The 16081-nt window shown below is 37.5% G+C and overlaps 1 protein-coding gene and 1 pseudogene across 1 annotated transcript in view; one reads left to right on the top strand and one right to left on the bottom strand.

Annotated features, from left to right (window-relative positions):
• LOC102892826 (protein FAM47E) overlaps window positions 1-16081 on the bottom strand; it is a 24889-nt gene that overhangs the window by 939 nt on the left and 7869 nt on the right. Inside the window, exons 4-7 of the mRNA XM_015586086.2 lie at window positions 14330-14480; window positions 12052-12252; window positions 5192-5347; window positions 2242-2319 (exon numbers count right to left, since the gene is read on the bottom strand). Coding sequence (XP_015441572.1) covers window positions 2242-2319; window positions 5192-5347; window positions 12052-12252; window positions 14330-14480 — 586 coding nt within the window. The remainder of the gene's footprint in view (window positions 1-2241; window positions 2320-5191; window positions 5348-12051; window positions 12253-14329; window positions 14481-16081) is intronic.
• Window positions 6823-10274, top strand: LOC102879389 (annotated as a pseudogene).

A 16081-nucleotide genomic window follows, 5' to 3' on the forward strand; every position in this document is an offset into this window, starting at 1 on the left:
ACACTGCATTAGATCGGCGAACAAAAACTGTGCAGTCCTGCCCCCAACAACTACCATACCCAAATTCACAGTCTCACACTCTGACAATTATCCTCACAGTACTCAAAATCTCATGCTGATAATTAGACCATGATAGATGTTGCACTTTGGAAGGTAGTTAACAGCATCAGAAACACCTAGATCTACTTAGATCTACTGCACACTTGTTTTGTGCCCAAGTCCAGCCCAGCCCAGCTCAGCACAGCCTTGTGCTGCTCATCCCTGCTATTAAAGGCCTGGCACTCATTTGTGTAGCACATGCAATGAAGTTATGGGTAATACACAGAGTAGATAATCCAGCAGCAGATTATCTGCTGTATATAATAAGTATGTATGTATATACTATAAATAAATACATATGCTCACGCAACATTTATGAATGTGAATATACACAGACATTATGGGAATAAAAAGAAAATAAATGTTTAAAAGTTTTAATTTTATTTTATAATTAATGTTTAAATTTAAGTAAGTAATGACAGTATATATTGTGTGTGTGCATATGTATAATTTACTGTACTAGATTCCTGCCTCTCTTTTAGTTGAAATCTAATTAATAAAATAGAGAGAATATAGGATATAAGAATAAAGGGTTTTGAGTGACAGGTGTTCTCAGGGGCATCATTGCTCTTTAGTTAATGCAGCTAAGAGAATATATGGCTTGTGTGTCAGGCATGCTTCCTTTTGCCTGAAATTGAGTTAAATGTTCTTCAAGTGAATAGACTAAACCAACAGGGAACAAATCAAAATTTTTTTAAAACAGTGTTTTGCCACTAAAAATGTTAAGATAGAACTATGAGTCATTATAACATCAAGAGCAAATAAGGGTCTTTAGTTAATGCAGCTAAGAGAATATATGGCTTGTGTGTCAGGCATGCTTCCTTTTGCCTGAAATTGAGTTAAATGTTCTTCAAGTGAATAGACTAAACCAACAGGGAACAAATCAAAATTTTTTTAAAACAGTGTTTTGCCACTAAAAATGTTAAGATAGAACTATGAGTCATTATAACATCAAGAGCAAATAAGGGGGAATATATATACCTATATATCACCTAAATTTATGCTTAAGTATATTTATATCTATTATATAAATATATATCATATGTACAATTATATAATCATAAAATAGCATATTTCACACATTATACATATATATACTTACATAATCTTATATTAGGTAGTTATTATAAGTATATAAATATATATAAGTATATTAAATATATCTAGCAAGCTTATTATTGATATTCAAAGCTTGAGGGAAAATTTCATCCCAGTTATGTAATAAAGTCTTTTAGGCCCATCTCTACCTCATACTCCAGATTTCCCCTCGCCTTGCTTACTTTAACTTTGAAACCAGTCTGGATCTGAGCATGATTAATATATTTATTTGCCAATAAGTATAAGTTATTGTTAGTTCTTCTTTCTTGGGGTAAAAAAAATATCCAGTATCCCATTTCCAGGAACTTGGACCATCTTGGCTGCATAGCCTCCTAAAGACTCCAAGAATGTATGCACAGAGGATACTGGGCAACACATGACTTATTATTAGCTATGACTTTGGCTCCATGCCTAGCTGGCTTCCTGCTGTGGCGACAGGGATGGTTTGGGTGCAAAACTTCCTGCTAAATGGTCCACTCTGCCAACCTTTCACCCCACCTTCGTTACACGTGGTCTTGCAAGGGGGAGGCAGCTGAGGGGACCCTGGTGGCCCCCCCCAGCAAGTGCCCTAGTCTGTTTCCACACAAGGCCTACCCCACAGTACCATGATGATATTTTGAATCTCAAATCCATTTTGTCCTGACCCAAGCCACAGCTCTTTGTCCTTAGATGTGTAAGTAAAGGACTCTCAAACACTTCCTAGAGAATTCAGTGGTTTAGCAGCAGTCAGAGTTTCCAGGGCACATGCCATGTACACAGATTCCTTTCACTTTGGTCCCGTTAAGGCCAAACCTAAGGCAGACAAATTATCAGCAGCACCTTTGACAGCACCTTTGACTCAGTAGACACTAAATGGGCAGAATAAAAAGAGCAAAATGCCAAATCCTATCTCTGAACCTCTGTCTGGGGAAAAACATGCCCTTTCTTCCAGGAACCTGAGTCCTGATATTTGCCAGTAAGAGAAGTGTTTTGATTTTGTCAGGGCCGATTTCCTACCAACTGTGAGACCCTCAGCAGGCCTTTTTGAAACGACCCTTTACTTACTCTCGGCACCCTGTAGCCCCTGCTTAGAATGAAATCCTTAAAGGCAACTGTTGCTTGAAGGTCTGCAAGTAACTCCTCCTAAAACAGAGTCCACATTAAAAAAAAAAAAAATGCAGTCAGGAGTTGATTTCATACTTGTCCTAATTAAAAGCATTTGGCTCTTTATAAAGTACCTCATTTTAAACCACTTCCTCATTTGGGAATATGCGTGTAGATAACGTTCACTAGCTGAATATATGACTTTCAGAAAATGTACAACTTTCTTTCCTTCCCTTCCCTTTTTTCTAACCCTTATAGTAAGGATAAGCCATGTATTTTACCAATTAGACAATTATTGACCTAGAATGATTGGAATCTAACCAATTTAAGATTAGCAATTGTGATACTATGATTTATAATACGAAATATATATTAGCTCTTCTTCCTCGTCCTGGCACTGCGCTCCTAAAATGCTTGGATTTCCTAAGCGATAAGAACTACAAAAGTAAAAAAAGAGTCTTGCATTCTTAACAGACCCCTTTCAAGCACACAGGAATTTATGCCAATGAGATGATTTTTGGAAAACACCTTCATAGTCAAATGATGAGAACTGATTGCCAGAAGAACCAACCACATGACGAAAGGGTTGGCACTTTCAGCTCCACCCCCAAACCTCCAGGGAGGAGAGAGGATCTGGAGGTTGAATTCATTAACAACGGCCAACAATTTAATTAATCATGCTTATGTATTGAAGACTCTATAAAACCCCAAAAGGATGAGGTTCAGAGAGCCTCCAGGTAAACTTGTGGAGGTTCTGGGAGTGTGGCACACCTAGAGGGTGCATAGAAGCTTCAGGCACGTGCTTTCCTACATACCGTTCCCTTTGATAATAAAATGGTGATCTAGTAAGTAAACTGTTTTCCTGAGTTCTGTGAGCTGCTCTAGCAGATGACCGAATCCAAGAAGGGGGCTGTGGGAACCTGAGATGTATATAGTGTCGGTCAGAAGCACAGATGACAATCTAGACTTGAAATTAGCATCTGAAGTGGATCAGTCTCATGGACTGAGCCCTTAACCTGGGGGATGTAACACTATCTCCAAGTAGATGGTGTCAGAATTAAATTGTAAGACACCCAGATCGTGTCCAGAGAAACAGAATTTCTTGGTTTGGGGGAAAAAAAATCCCTGACATATTTAGTGACCAGAATTGAGAATGGTAAAGGAAAGAACAGGAGTGTTTTCCCTATTCAACAATATATCCTCAATTTTTAGACCTTAACGTCAAAGGGCACGATAATCCAAAAAGACTTGTTCCAGCTCCCATACATACCTTCATTTTTTTTTCCTTTCATTTATTTGAATTTTAAAACTAGATGTATAATTTTATATCATCGCAATTCAGTTTTTTAAGACCATTTCACCTTCCATTTCAACCAAGGACAGTCAAAAGTTGTGTGTTCCGAGTAAGATACCATGTCATTATAGTGACTGTCCCTTACCAGCACACCATTGCACCTGTGTCTTGTGAATTGGGGTGCCATAGCCAAGTGGTACCATCTAAGTGCACAAGTAAATCAATCTTCAGGTATTACAAAAGTGTGATCTATAAAAACCATTAAAGAATCTTTCTTGTGTCTAAACTACTCCATCATTTTGAATGATAAATAATGTTTTGCTGTAATTGTTCTACCAACCACATTTCGAAAATTTAAATATTACTTCTTTTTCATGAGCTGACTGTAAACATTTTGGCAAACATCTTTACTAGATTTTGGTGTCAAATGAAATATTTTGGGAAAATTATTTATGTCTTTAAGACTATATTTCAAAAAAGAGAACTTTTAGACACCTTAAAACTAAAGTTTTATAACTATTTTTGTTTCTAAATATTTAATTGAGACTGTTTTGTTATTTTTAAAAAGTGCAGCTGGAATCGTTTCATGTTATGTATTACATTCACATAAATTTAGATAGGCAGCTCCAAAAACCATATACCAAGAAATTCTGCTGAATATTATTTACATTACTATATGGCTTATATACAAGCATCTTGTGCTCATATATGTGCTGCCTCACATTTGAAAATTAAAATTTCATACCCAGTAATAGTAAAGATAAAAATGACCACCGTTTCTCCAGTCTAAAGGTGGCAATTGATGAATGATTTCTGAATGAATGAGTAGCCAAATTTATATACAGCATTTTACTTTTTCCAAGTGTTTTCACATTGATAACTGGGAGAAGTGTTAGATCTGTTGAAAAAGAGAATATTTTCACAAATATTCTCCTGAAGTTACCCTTTTATAAGGCTACAAATCCTGCACAAGTGTTGTGTCAGTATTTCCAAGTTTTCAGGACTACAATGAGAATTTTCTTTCCATTAGATACTTGTACCCAAGAGATAGACAGGCACAGAGTTTATTTGCAATGGAATTAGAGCACATCTGTATGTTTGGCTTTGTGATATCAACCAGTTCTTAAACTTTGTCCCTTTCCTCTCAGAAAAATCCTGCAATTCTGTTGAATTGCACAAAAGAAGTTTTCTGGTTGCAATTTTGAAATTCTTTAGCATTTATCCATTGTTGATTCAAAAAAAAAAAGTTTCACATTTAGTTACTCAGAGAGAACTCATGACGTTATATCACTCTGAGTACTGAATTGGTCCTACCAGATCACACCACCCTTGGGACAGCCAATTAATCCATTGAACCAAGAATGGTAGGACAACAATGAGCGGTTACCCCATCTTTGGAGACATTCTGTCTACCATGAAGCCAGTATATTTGAAGTCTTGCCTATTACACATTCCCCATCTAATGACTTGGTTTTCTCATTTCCGAATTCAATGTGCAAGCTGTAACACTTTCAGGAGCCTCTCTGTTACTCCAGAGACCCTGGCTTCCATATAAGGTGGCAGTTACACTGTGATCGTCTTTAGCTCAGGCGATCAAATCTCAGCATATGCGCATACCTGTTGCTGCAGCTCCTTTTTGAAACTTTCATCTTGAGTTTTATGTAAGACCTTGGGGTCAACCAAAGGTTCATCTGCAATTCGCTTTTTCCACAACTTTGTGTTCAAATACCATGCTCCGTATTTCATCTTCACCTGCTTTGGTTTATAAGGATTCTATAGAAAATAACATAAATCCCAATTACATGAGTTTTATTTGGTTTGTCATTTCAATAAATCTAAGATTTAGCTTATGAAGGCAGTATCATTTATTTTAAATTTATGATTGATCTTTGCCTAAGTATTTTATGAAGTTTCAGTATGCTTTGATTTACAAAGGTAACATGAACTGTGGTGTGGTGGTTAAGCATGGTCTTTGGATTTAGACAGATCTGGGTTCAAACCCAGCCTCCCCCTCTGAGTAGCTATGAGTCTGTAGGCAAGTTTCTTAAATTCTTCATCTGTAAGATAATAGTATCGACCCCATAGTGGTGTTGTTGAGAAGATTAAAGTAGAGAATTATGTAAAGCAGCTAGAATTCATGTAAAAATTACATATTTCACCAAAGGGTAATGACCTTAAACAATACTCGGTCAACCCAAATGATGTTATTAGCCTTACTATGAGCCCGGCACTGTGCTCAGCCTTGTAAATGCTACACTACTTTTGATCAAAATGCTGTTCAACACCAATCTCTTGCCTCTTTAATTAGAAGAGAGGAAGAGGAAAAATAGATATCAGTCCTCTCTTTTTCCCATTCCTTAGTTGGTTTATATCCCATTTGTTGGTTTATAACCCAATATTATGGATGCAACACTCACACATGGTCTCATCAAAAGGGTCTAATGCTTGGGCAGGACAAAGAAACACAAAACATAAAGATTCTGCCCTTCTCCCTTCTCACTCACATTTAAACTATGAGATGGAATGTGGGGGGGCATTCTAGGGTCAAGCTAGGTACACCTATCCAAAGCAGAGAGGATGAGACACAGCAGAGGGGGTGGAAATCCCTTCTCAGAGCTACATTCAGCATTGCGATCCCTCTATTCTAACCATATTGACCTCTTGCTATTTCTAGAGCAAATTCATCATGCTCTGCCTCAGTCTTTGCGCTCACCCTTCTCTCTGATATAATGCTCTTCTTTAAAATAACCACATGAAGGTATTTTGTCATCTTACCTATTTCAAGTCATCTTCTCAGCAGTATCTTTCCCAAACACCCAACTTAAAAATTGTAACCCCCTCACAACAGTTCTTGTCTTCTGTGTCTGTCTCATTTTTCTTAATGGCGCTTATCACCATTTAATATGTTATATATTTTTCTGATTGTCTCTCCTCTCACTCTCTAAAATGTAAACTTGTGAGATTGTCCCCTGCTACCTCCCCTAGGCATCAAGAATAATATCTAGGATATGATAGATGCTCAATAAATATTTGGTGAATTAGTCATGTTCCTTAACTTTGCCACTGACATTTTGAGTGGGATAATTCTTTGTTGCAGTGAGTAGTGGGGACTGTCCTATGCACTGCAGGATGTTTAGCAGCATTTCTGGCCTCTACTGACTAGATACCAGTAGCACACCCCAAGTTGTAGCAACCAAACATGTCATCTCCATCGTCTGTCCTTAGCCATGAGTGCTTGCAGCTTGGAAATGGTGGGATTTGGTGCAATGAAGAAATTTTTGGTTGAATACAAGAGTGCAATGGAGAAGAAACTGGCAAAGTTCAAATTTAATACCAAAACAGCAATTGAACTAAAATTAGTTTGTTTTCTTGAAGATCTTGAGAATGACATTAAACTTCTTTCCTGAATATACCCATCAATTCTTTTGGAATGATGAAATGACTTTTGGTTATAAGGGTCTGAGGATTCTGTTATACTGTATTGCTGGTAGCCTGTCAGCAATGTTCCCTGTTGAATATGCATCGAAAGTTTATGAGAACTTCATGTAGAGGCAGATGATGTGAGAGAAAATTAGACAAATCATTCCACCTGGGTTTTGCACAAACAAATGATTTATTTGCTGGAAAAAGTTGATTTCAAGCCATTTGGAACTTTATTCCATACATACATACTCTGTTCCAAGCCCAACAGGAGGAGAAAACTTTACCTTTCAGATATGCAAGGGTGATATGACATGTAAGGACTTTTGAGAATATCATGAAAAGCTTCAAAACGTTTTTATGTGGTTTATTGAAACTGCTAACTTTAATGACGTGGATGATGAAAGAAAGATGGCACTAACTTTCCACTATTTGAGAAGTATAATAAGGATGGAACTATGCTCTTTGTGACTGTAGGTTACAGGACAGTCTATAATTATTCTTCATACCCAGACAAAACCTGACTATGTGCAAGTCAGATGTTGATATTGACTCCATTTCAAGGTCAAGACCATGGTGTTCAACTCTTTCAAGAAGCAGATACAACATTATGTCTCCTCCTGTTCTTGATATTACAGAGGAAGATACATCCAAATGCTATGTGAAATTAAAAGACTTTGTCCTGGTGAAGCTTTGTCAAGATTTGCCCTGTTTTTCCTGGGAAAAGTTAAGGATTCGGTGAAGATATGACCATAGAGGCACAACAAAAGTTCTAAATAAATAAGCAACATGCTAGATGGGTTTATAAAATTCTTTGACTACTGGTAACTGACATGAGTGATGCCGAACAATACAGAAGCTATAGACTGGATATTAAAAGAAGGTTAATTAGCCTGTATAGGAAAAAGCAGAAAGATCTTGCTAAAATGAGAAAATGTCTCAGACCAGAAGAATTGAAAAATGAGATGAACCAAACAGAAATAAGCATGAAACATGAACAGCTGGAATTTGTGGAAGATTACCTATGTGTTATTGAAAACCTTGCTCAAGAATAAAGATTATACTGCTCTGTACAGGAAGTTTGCAAATTTCTGTACATTGTGTTGTGAAAAATATGATGATGAATTTAAAAATCTTGTTATATTTCACTTACATTAAAAGTTATCTTATCTTGAGTTGAATATTTTCTTTTGGAGATTATATATTTTAAATCCTGTTTAGAGTCTATGAGTATATATTACATTTTGTAAAAAGATATAGTTTCTGAAATACTACTGCAATTACTTCCCTTCTTAAACAGTATAATAAGTGCTTAGTTGTGATATGTTAAAAAAATAATGTCATCTTCAGACATTGTCAAAAGTCTCTGGGTGGATGGTAAGGGAAGAAAGGGCAAAATCGCCCTTAGTTGAGAACCACTGAATTAAAGGAAAGAGGGAAGCAGAGAGAAGAAAAAGAAAGGAAGAGAGAGGAGTGGCAACGGCAGCACTGCTCTGCTGAAGAACTTCAGTTCCAGAATGTGGTATGTCGTTGGGTGACTGGTGTTCTTTCAAGACAGTACAAACACAATTTCTTCTATGATGCCTTAACCATGTACCTATCCTCACCCGATGCTTGGTGAAACTGATTACTTCTTCCTATGTCCTATGTATGAACCATGACATAATTTCATTATAGTTAATCATTTAGCTGTTGATTCTACTAGATTTTCCTTGAGTGCAGGTGACAGTCTTTCACTTGCTCTCAGCACTTTTTGGCACATAGTAATAGATGCTCAGAAATGTTCGTTGAATAAATTTATAAACGAATGAATGAATATACAGGGATAAAGAGAGCTATATTACAATAGACATACAGATGGCTGTGAGAGATTAGAAGTAAGAGTAAATTAATATCAACTAAAAGGCCTAGAGAAAACCCATAGAAAGATTGGCATGTGACCTGTGTCTAAAGGATGTAGATGTGGGAAGAGGGGCACTTCAGACAGAGAGAATATTGTGAGCAAAAGTTAAGGTAGTGGGAAAGCTCAGAGTTTTAAAGGACACTGAAGAGCAGACTGTAGAAGGCCTGAAAGTATGTGGGGTAAAAAAATAAAGATGGGACTTCTACTTCTGAAAGAGGGACTAGATTTACCCTCCAGCCTGCAACAACCGAAAAACAGTGTGTGTATACACACACATACACACACGCACACACACACACACACGCACACACACACACACACACGCACACACACACATATATATGAAACAATGGTTTGTAAGATACTGGACATCAAATAACAAAGAGCAGTGATCCCTGAGAGAAAAGAAACAAACAGATAAGACCCACAATTGCTCCAGCTCATTGTCTTGAGAGAGTTTCCATTTCACAATGCAGGGAGGAACCCCAAAAAGGCCCAGTGGACTCTCTGAGTTGAAGACACAGAACTGAGAGTCCGGAGAGACCAATGCAGCTAAAGTTTGCAGCACAAAGAAACAAAAAGGACAGAGCTGCACAGAGAGAGCACTCCAGAGGTTTGCACAGTCTTCCTCTACGTATGTGTGGGAGGAAACGACCTGAAGTCTGGGAAAGAACCAACAGAAAGCATTAGAGGGAGCAGTGCCTGGCATGCACACAGGGGCAGGGACCGTGCCCGTTCTCTCCTGGAAAACCTAAAAATTCACAGGACACGGGGTAGAATACACAGAAGGGTCTTGCCTTGGCAGTAAAAAATTACCCCTAGACTGAATATAGTTTGGTCCTTCCCAACAGATCTTAAAAGGAAGAGCCAATAGGACCAAACTTTTCCAAATAACTTTAACTACATCCCAGGACAAAACTCAAATTTATAGGAATACAAAAAAATACCTAGCATCCAATAAAGTAAAATTTGCCATGCCTGGCATCTACTCAAAAAACACAAGACATGCAGAAAGGCGTGAAAAGATGATCCACAATGAGGAGAAAAATCAATTAATGGACACTCGCACAGAACTGATCAGTTAGAATTAGCAGACAAGAACATCAAAAAAGTTATTATAACTGTATTTCATATGTTCAAAAGATTAAGCTGAGACATGGAAGATATAAAAAAAAGACCCAAGTCAAACTTCTGGAGATTAAAATTATAATGTATGAGATGAAAAATACACTGAATGAAATTAACATTAGATTAGACATTCCAGGAAAAAAAAAAAAGATTGGAGAATTTTAAGACATAGCAATAGAAACAGAGAGAAAACAGAATAAAAAACTGAATAGTGTAGCAGTAAGCTGTGAGACAACTTCACGCAGCTTAATTACATAAAAAACACCAGTCAAACTTCTGGAGATTAAAATTATAATGTATGAGATGAAAAATACACTGAATGAAATTAACATTAGATTAGACATTCCAGGAAAAAAAAAAAAGATTGGAGAATTTTAAGACATAGCAATAGAAACAGAGAGAAAACAGAATAAAAAACTGAATAGTGTAGCAGTAAGCTGTGAGACAACTTCACGCAGCTTAATTACATGTAATTAGAGTCAGGGAAGAGGTGCTAAGAAACAAAAAATTTTTTTGAGAAATAATGGTCAAAATTTTTCCAAATTTGATGAAAACCATAAACCTATGGATCGAAGAGGCTCAGCAATCTCCAAGCACAAGAAACATGAAAAAATATACACGAAGGTAATAATCGCACTACTCAAAACCAGTGACAAAGAGAAAATGTTAAAAGCAGCAAAGGAAATAAACGTATTTAGAAAAACAAAGATAAAAATGACAGATTTCTCATCAGAATCAACAACCAAGAAAACAATGAAGCAATGTCATTCAAGTTCTGAAAACAAACAAACCAAACACTGTGAACCTAGAATTCTATACCCACAAATATTTCTTTTAAAATGAAAGCAGAATAAGGACATTTTCAGATATACAAAAACTGAAAAAATTCATCAGCAGAACTAAACTAGAATTGTTAAAGAAAGTCCTTCAGGCAGAAGGATCATGTGGAAATATATTTTGAAATTTTGCATAGCGACTCTCCGTCTGCCAGTAAAAAGTTCAATTTTGGCAATAACGACAGTGGTTTATAAAGCAGTGTTTGCGCAATTATTTGTAAGTACAGGAAATTGAGCAATGTCATTCAGCCCAGATTCAGGACAAGCAGTGTTTCAAGCAGTGCGAAGGACATAATTTGCCTGTCCAGCATCAGTTTACATTTTACCCTTAAGAAAGATGAGAGGAGATGGAACGTATAAATTTCATAAACTTTATGCAAGAGTCAAGGATAGAAAACATTATGTATGTAAAAACAGGTCAGTTGATTGTGTTCCATTGTAAAAGACAAAGTTACTATGTCCAAAATAGTGGAAATACAGTATCAAAGATTATGTGTAAAAAGCAGAGAGTAATTAGGGATAATATATTGTTTTTCACTTTCAGAGAAAGGAACTCTCTCTCCTCTCCACCCTTACCAACTCTCACTTAGGCACTTCAGTCTGTTAGACTGGCACATTTGATTTGTGTATATATTTGCAGTAACACATGTGTTAAAACTGGTAAAATACCTAGGGGCCCATAAAACTTCCCCTTGGAACATAACATATTATTTCTCCTCTCTGTTACTTTGTTCTTCTGTTTTCACAGGAAATTGGTACTGGAAAACGGAGTGAGTAATTAATGATCAGGCAAGCATGTGATCAAGAATGATGGTTCATGGTCAGTAAGACCGTCCTAAAAATTCAAGAATTCTTCAGACATAAAATAAATAGTTCACAATCATTAATTTCAGCATTTCACTCTTGCAATGATAAACATTCACATGTATTTCCACTGTTAGAATTTCAACATATAAAACACATAAAATAATGACTGTTCAGATGTTGACAATAATGCTGAATGACATGCATTGTTTGTATAACTTGGTTGTATGTATTAAATATTCATTAATTTAATACATATTTATTAAACAGCAAAAAAAATTAAGAATTCTACTGAAAAAGACAGGTGTCAGAATTTAAGAACATTCAAGATTTTAATACAACTTAATTTTCTTTGATTTTTCAGACTTCTCCCCTTTTGTAATTACCTGCAGCTTCTGGAGTTTCTGCTCATGGTTAAGTTTCTGGAAAAATTCTGGGTCTTGAAGTTTACTGAACCTCACACTCTTCTTTAGTTCCAAAGGAACCTGGTTGAGTCTCATCACGTTCAGCACATTACAGCTTGGTTTGTTCTGATAGTCAACGGCAAACTGTTTCAGGATGAACTTTTCATCAATGTTTGAGCTTCCCTGGAAGAATATCACATTGTGTGAGTCAAGGACAAATGGTGAAATGCTCCTTGCTTTCTTCTTCAATCTAAGGGAAGCGTTTGACCATGGCTGGGAAAGAGGTAGTTTGGAAGAGAAACAGAAAATGCTCAGTCAGCACTGATTGGAGACAAGAAGTACAGCTGATCCTTGAACAACAGGGGTGCCCTGTTGGCACAGTTAGGGGTGCCAACCTCTCATACAGTTGAAAATCTTGTATAACTCCTGACTCCCCCAAAACTTAACTAGCCTTGGTATTCATGGGGGGTGGGGGCGGGGAGTCCAGGACCTCCCACGGATACTCCACCCCGCAGATTCTCAAGTCCCTAACATAAAATCCGTAGATAAGTGTACCAGCACAGTCCAGACCCATGTTATTCAAAGATCAACTGTATCTGGAGTCTGACAGGCTCTGTCAGTGCCTTAAGAGACAATTTAGGACCCACAAGAAGCAGTGGGTCCCTGAGGGAGTTAACGGCACTGGGAAAAACTCAGTCTGTTTGACCAAAAGTAAACTTCTCCAACACTTTACAGCAGTGACATCCCTTGGAGTATTTTCCAAACACGTTGAGAAATGTCAGTGTTCGTTCTGCCCACAGCAGGGATTCAGGTAATCCAACCCAGCCAGATTATGGACAGGCAGTGGTTCAGGCACCAGGCAGGGTGGGCATCATCTGCCTTGGCCAGCATCTTTACTCTAATCTACCCTCTAGGAAGCCTCCCTCTCCCACCTCAGTCCGTCTGTTGCAGCAGGGCAGGACATGTCCACCTCTTCACTTCAGGATTAGACATGTGACCTGAACTAGCCAATGACCACAGTCCGTTTCCCCACTCATAGTGGATAATTCAGTCACAAGACATGTGACCCTGGTTAGTTCAGTAAGAGTGAGCCCGGGACTTTTTCCTCTTCGAAAGAGTTGCTTCTTTACCCCACTTACATTGCTATCTGATAGAATGTAAGCTTGGAACTTTTAGTGGCTGCTTTTGTCATTATTTGAGGAAAATGGAGTCAGACAGGGGAGAGCATGCAACATATAGGGAGAGTGCCTAAAAACATTTTAGCACCTAGATCCAGCTGTGCCTGCAGCTCCTAATACTTCTGGATGGTTCCCTTTTATCCCTCAACTCAGTTTGACTATTTCAGTCACTTGCCAATGAAATAATCCTAAATAACACATTGACTAAAACTGATGAATTCATTAAAAAGTGGGGGAGGGATCTTGCAAATTCTAGGTCTCGAATCCAGGAAAAGCATTGGGAATCTAGACATCTATAGGGACTTGGGAACAGGAATATATAACTAAATATGTTCTTGGAAGGAGGACAAGGAAAGACCTTGATAACTGAGTCAAAACTCTTTTCATGTCAGGAAAAACTTTTAGTAAATGTAGTCAAGCATAGCTGCCCAAAAATAATAGCTGAGAAAAATGAGTTGTAGGAGTGAAGGAAAGAAAGAAAAGAATATCCTTATATTGAAATGGAACATAAAAATATGAAACAATATATTGGGGGAATGGGAGGATGTTGGCCAAAGGGTACAAAATCCAGTTATAAGTTCTAAGGATGTAAGGTACAGCATGGTGACTATAGTTAACAATATTTCATTGTATACTTGAAAGTTGCTAAGAAAGTAGATCTTAAATGTTCTCACCACAAAAAAAAAAGTAATATATGAGGTGATGGATGTATTAACTAACCCTATTGTGGTAATCATTTTGCAATATATACTTGTATCAAATTATCACACTAAACCTCAAACATACACAATGTTATATGTCGATTGTATCTCAATTAAGCTGGTGGGTAGCGGGGAAGATACGCATTCAAATATGAAACAACAGCAATGATGTGAGATATAAACAGTAAACATTCAAATTGGCTGCAAACTTTCCGGAAATTTCATCTACAAGAAACTTTTCTATTATAAATGGTGGGAGAGTCATAAAGATTCCTTTATGACTTTGATTATTTGACTTAGGTTATATCGAACTATTTTTTAATATAAGTAACTTTGAGCTTGACTTTAAAAAGTAAGTTGCAAGTACCACTACTAACTTACAATATTAGTAGCCCAGGTGCAGAAGTCACTAACTCCTTTGCGTACATTTTCACAAGGAAGAGGACCATCTTCATGGAGCAAATCCATTTCACTTGGTTTCTTCTCTTTGTAAAGCCATTGGCCTGGATGTGATAGAGGAATCTTCTTGGGACTAAAGGTAAAGGAATCATCAAAGAAGTACAATATGAGCCACCATGAATCCAAGTCGATTTCAAACAGTATCTTGGGAAAAGGGGATCGTAATACAAGTGTTTCAAACAGCTCCTTGCAAATTTACAGTATTATGTTAATTTTCAAAGATTATATTCCTATTATCAACATCATAATGACAAGTATATCATGATTAGTTATAACAATTAAAACTTAGATAACATTTTACCATTATAAGTTGATTTTTAAGATTATAAGTATCATTTATTAAGACATGTTCCTGGTAAAAGCCCAAATTTCTATGCTTGGAGTCTGCCAAGGCCTCAGATAATCTTGACAAGTAGGAGACATCCTTGACTTCTCTCTCCCTCATCCCTAAAATTCCAGCTCATTCATATGTCTGGTAGATTTTAACTCCGTCTTCTCTGGACTGCTGCAGGAGGCTCTTCACTGGTGTCTCTGCACCTTCTCTTAAGACTCTGAACCCCCAATCCCTAACCCATTCTCTACACTGAAGCCAAAATGGTCATTTCAAAATGTAAATCTGATCATACCAAATGCAGCCACCCTTCATCCTCAATTAAGCTCTCTCTCTCTTCAATGGCTTCTTTTAAAAATTTTGAGATAAATCACACACCATGAGAACTAGCAAATGGTTCATTGAGGGTCAATAATTCAAAGATGCTCACAGGGCCACACTGACCCATGATGTTGGAGTCTCCAAGGGGATCCCTTCATATAACACCCCTCCTTCTTCCCCACCCAGGTTCTGAGCAACTTGAAAATAACACAAAGAGCAAAGATGAAAGCCAAAATGTCACCTTTATTACTGACAGCAGCCATGTTGGCAGACATAGGTTTAGGTCCAAAATGACTTGCTCACTGAAACTAGAAATGGGCAGACTGTCCCATCCAGGACCCAGTAGGGTGGACCAGGGTGGGGCTTCCCCCAAGAAGGGAGGAGCAGAGGAAAACTTGTGCTTCTTATGGGCCATCTTGCTTCTCAGCGGAAGAAGAGCAGATGAGGTGAGCATGCCCAGTGGTTTTCCCCAAATTGACCAGGGGGTACTCTGAGGGGCCTAAAGCATCACAGCAGTGGTATTCCTGTCATCGTGTGTCTCACCCTAACAAACACATATAATTTAATACAATGAACTCTTCCTCATTCCCCCTCCATGCAGGTAACTGGTGTGACTAGCAAAGGTCTTCTACTGCCCCTTCCAAACACCTTGACCCTGATTCTGGGTCCTCCACCAGTGGTCTGGGTGCTGTTCACCCACACTTTTCAGTGCCTGCCAGTGACATCATTTAATTTCAAAGGTCAAATGCATATCCCAAATCTATGTCAGATATACTTACCAGTACATTTACATTTTAAATTAAATATGGCACGAGTTGGGAAAACAAGAGTGTGGTACAAAAAAAGTTTGCTTCTATGAAAATCAAGCTTAGTGCTTTGGAAATGTTCAATGAATGTGGTATTACTGGTGTGATTTATGCACGAAAAAAGATGACTTGGACATCCAAGCAGCAGACCCATACTCAAAAAAGGCTTTACATTAAAATACTAGCAAGTGATGTTTTAGCGTAAAATAAAATATT

The sequence above is a fragment of the Pteropus alecto genome, unplaced genomic scaffold (assembly GCF_000325575.1).
Source record: "Pteropus alecto unplaced genomic scaffold, ASM32557v1 scaffold161, whole genome shotgun sequence".
Taxonomy (NCBI): domain Eukaryota; kingdom Metazoa; phylum Chordata; class Mammalia; order Chiroptera; family Pteropodidae; genus Pteropus; species Pteropus alecto.